Here is a 1,152-nt window from a genome sequence, read left to right as displayed (position 1 = left end):
CACCCTGATAAGGAGAAGGAGAAGTAAATGGATGAATGGATGGCTGTTAGCAGCACCAACACTGGGCACATTTTAAATCAAAGAGACAGTTATTATATACAAGTACTAATTTTTTTCCCTCCAACTCTAACAGGATCTCCATGAGTTATTCCTACAGTAGCAGCTATTCTGCCTGAGATCACACAAAAACAGGACAAAACACTGGATTACAGACAATACACAGTAACAGGAAACAAAATGAATATTAAATGAGCTTTTCTCACCATTTGTATTTTTTCCTCCCCTGTTGGTTCTGATCACTGTTTCATTCAGCCTGGTGATGATGACATCCTCACCATCAGAGAGATGAAACACACAGTCAAATCTGCTCCAGTCTTCAGGTCCGATTGATGAAATATCCAGGTCAACACTCATCTGGAAGGTCCCATCATGGTTAGGCAGTATCTCTTTGTGGTTCACATCCTCGTGTATCTCCTCTCCATCTTTCCTCCAAAACATCATGACTCTTTTAGGATAGAAACCTGTAGCGTGGCAGCTGACTGGAGAGGAGGGAGTCATCTGGAGGAGAGACACTGAGGGAAGAACTGGAGAGACAGATGGAGGCAATACAGGCAGAGGGAAGGAAGAAGTAGCAATTAGAAAATAAACCAGACCAGGATACAAAGAAAAACAAAGGAGAAATTCAATAGGAGGAAATGTACAGTGTATGTGTTAGATATAAAACATTATAGTACCAGCAGAAAATAATTGTGAGTGATTTTCTGTGTAGGTTTTCAGGCTTCCAAGTTATGGTAGTCTATGAAGCTTGTAAAGAAAGCAACTGGACTTTAACTTTCTTGTAGACGTTGGGGCAAATAGCGGAGAGTCCCATGTATCTAAACCCTGTCCCTTAAGACGGTTATTGACCCACTATTGATTATGTGCCTCGTCACATGAGCCAAAGTGTGAAAAAATAGGCGTGGGGTGGCTTACGACACCAACTGTCTGTCATCTACAATGTAGTTTGGAGATCCAGTCCCAGGTGCCTCAACCCCTACTCACATCTTGCGTCATGTGGGCTCAATAGGTCACATGATAGGTTGAGGAAAGGTGTTTATTGCATAAAAGCAAAAAGTGAATGGTGGCTTGGGCTACTCCAACACAAGTCGATAA

The 1,152-nt window shown here is 42.1% G+C and overlaps 1 protein-coding gene across 3 annotated transcripts in view; it reads right to left on the bottom strand.

Moving 5' to 3' along the window:
• Positions 1-848, bottom strand: part of LOC102307872 (HLA class I histocompatibility antigen, alpha chain G) — a 2,573-nt gene extending 1,725 nt beyond the window's left edge. For 2 of the 3 annotated variants that reach the window (XM_005953491.2, XM_014331696.2), the window contains exon 1: positions 483-721. In XM_005953491.2, the coding sequence (XP_005953553.1) occupies positions 483-558 (76 nt within the window). In that variant the 5' untranslated portion in view covers positions 559-721. The other variant, XM_005953488.3, reaches the window with a different exon arrangement.
• Positions 849-1,152: the final 304 nt, after the last annotated feature.

This window comes from Haplochromis burtoni, unplaced genomic scaffold (assembly GCF_018398535.1).
Source record: "Haplochromis burtoni strain Fernald_Lab_line unplaced genomic scaffold, NCSU_Asbu1 Contig_4708, whole genome shotgun sequence".
NCBI lineage: Eukaryota > Metazoa > Chordata > Actinopteri > Cichliformes > Cichlidae > Haplochromis > Haplochromis burtoni.
Note: the sequence above shows the minus strand (reverse complement) of the source record. Positions and strands in the feature narration are given on the sequence as shown.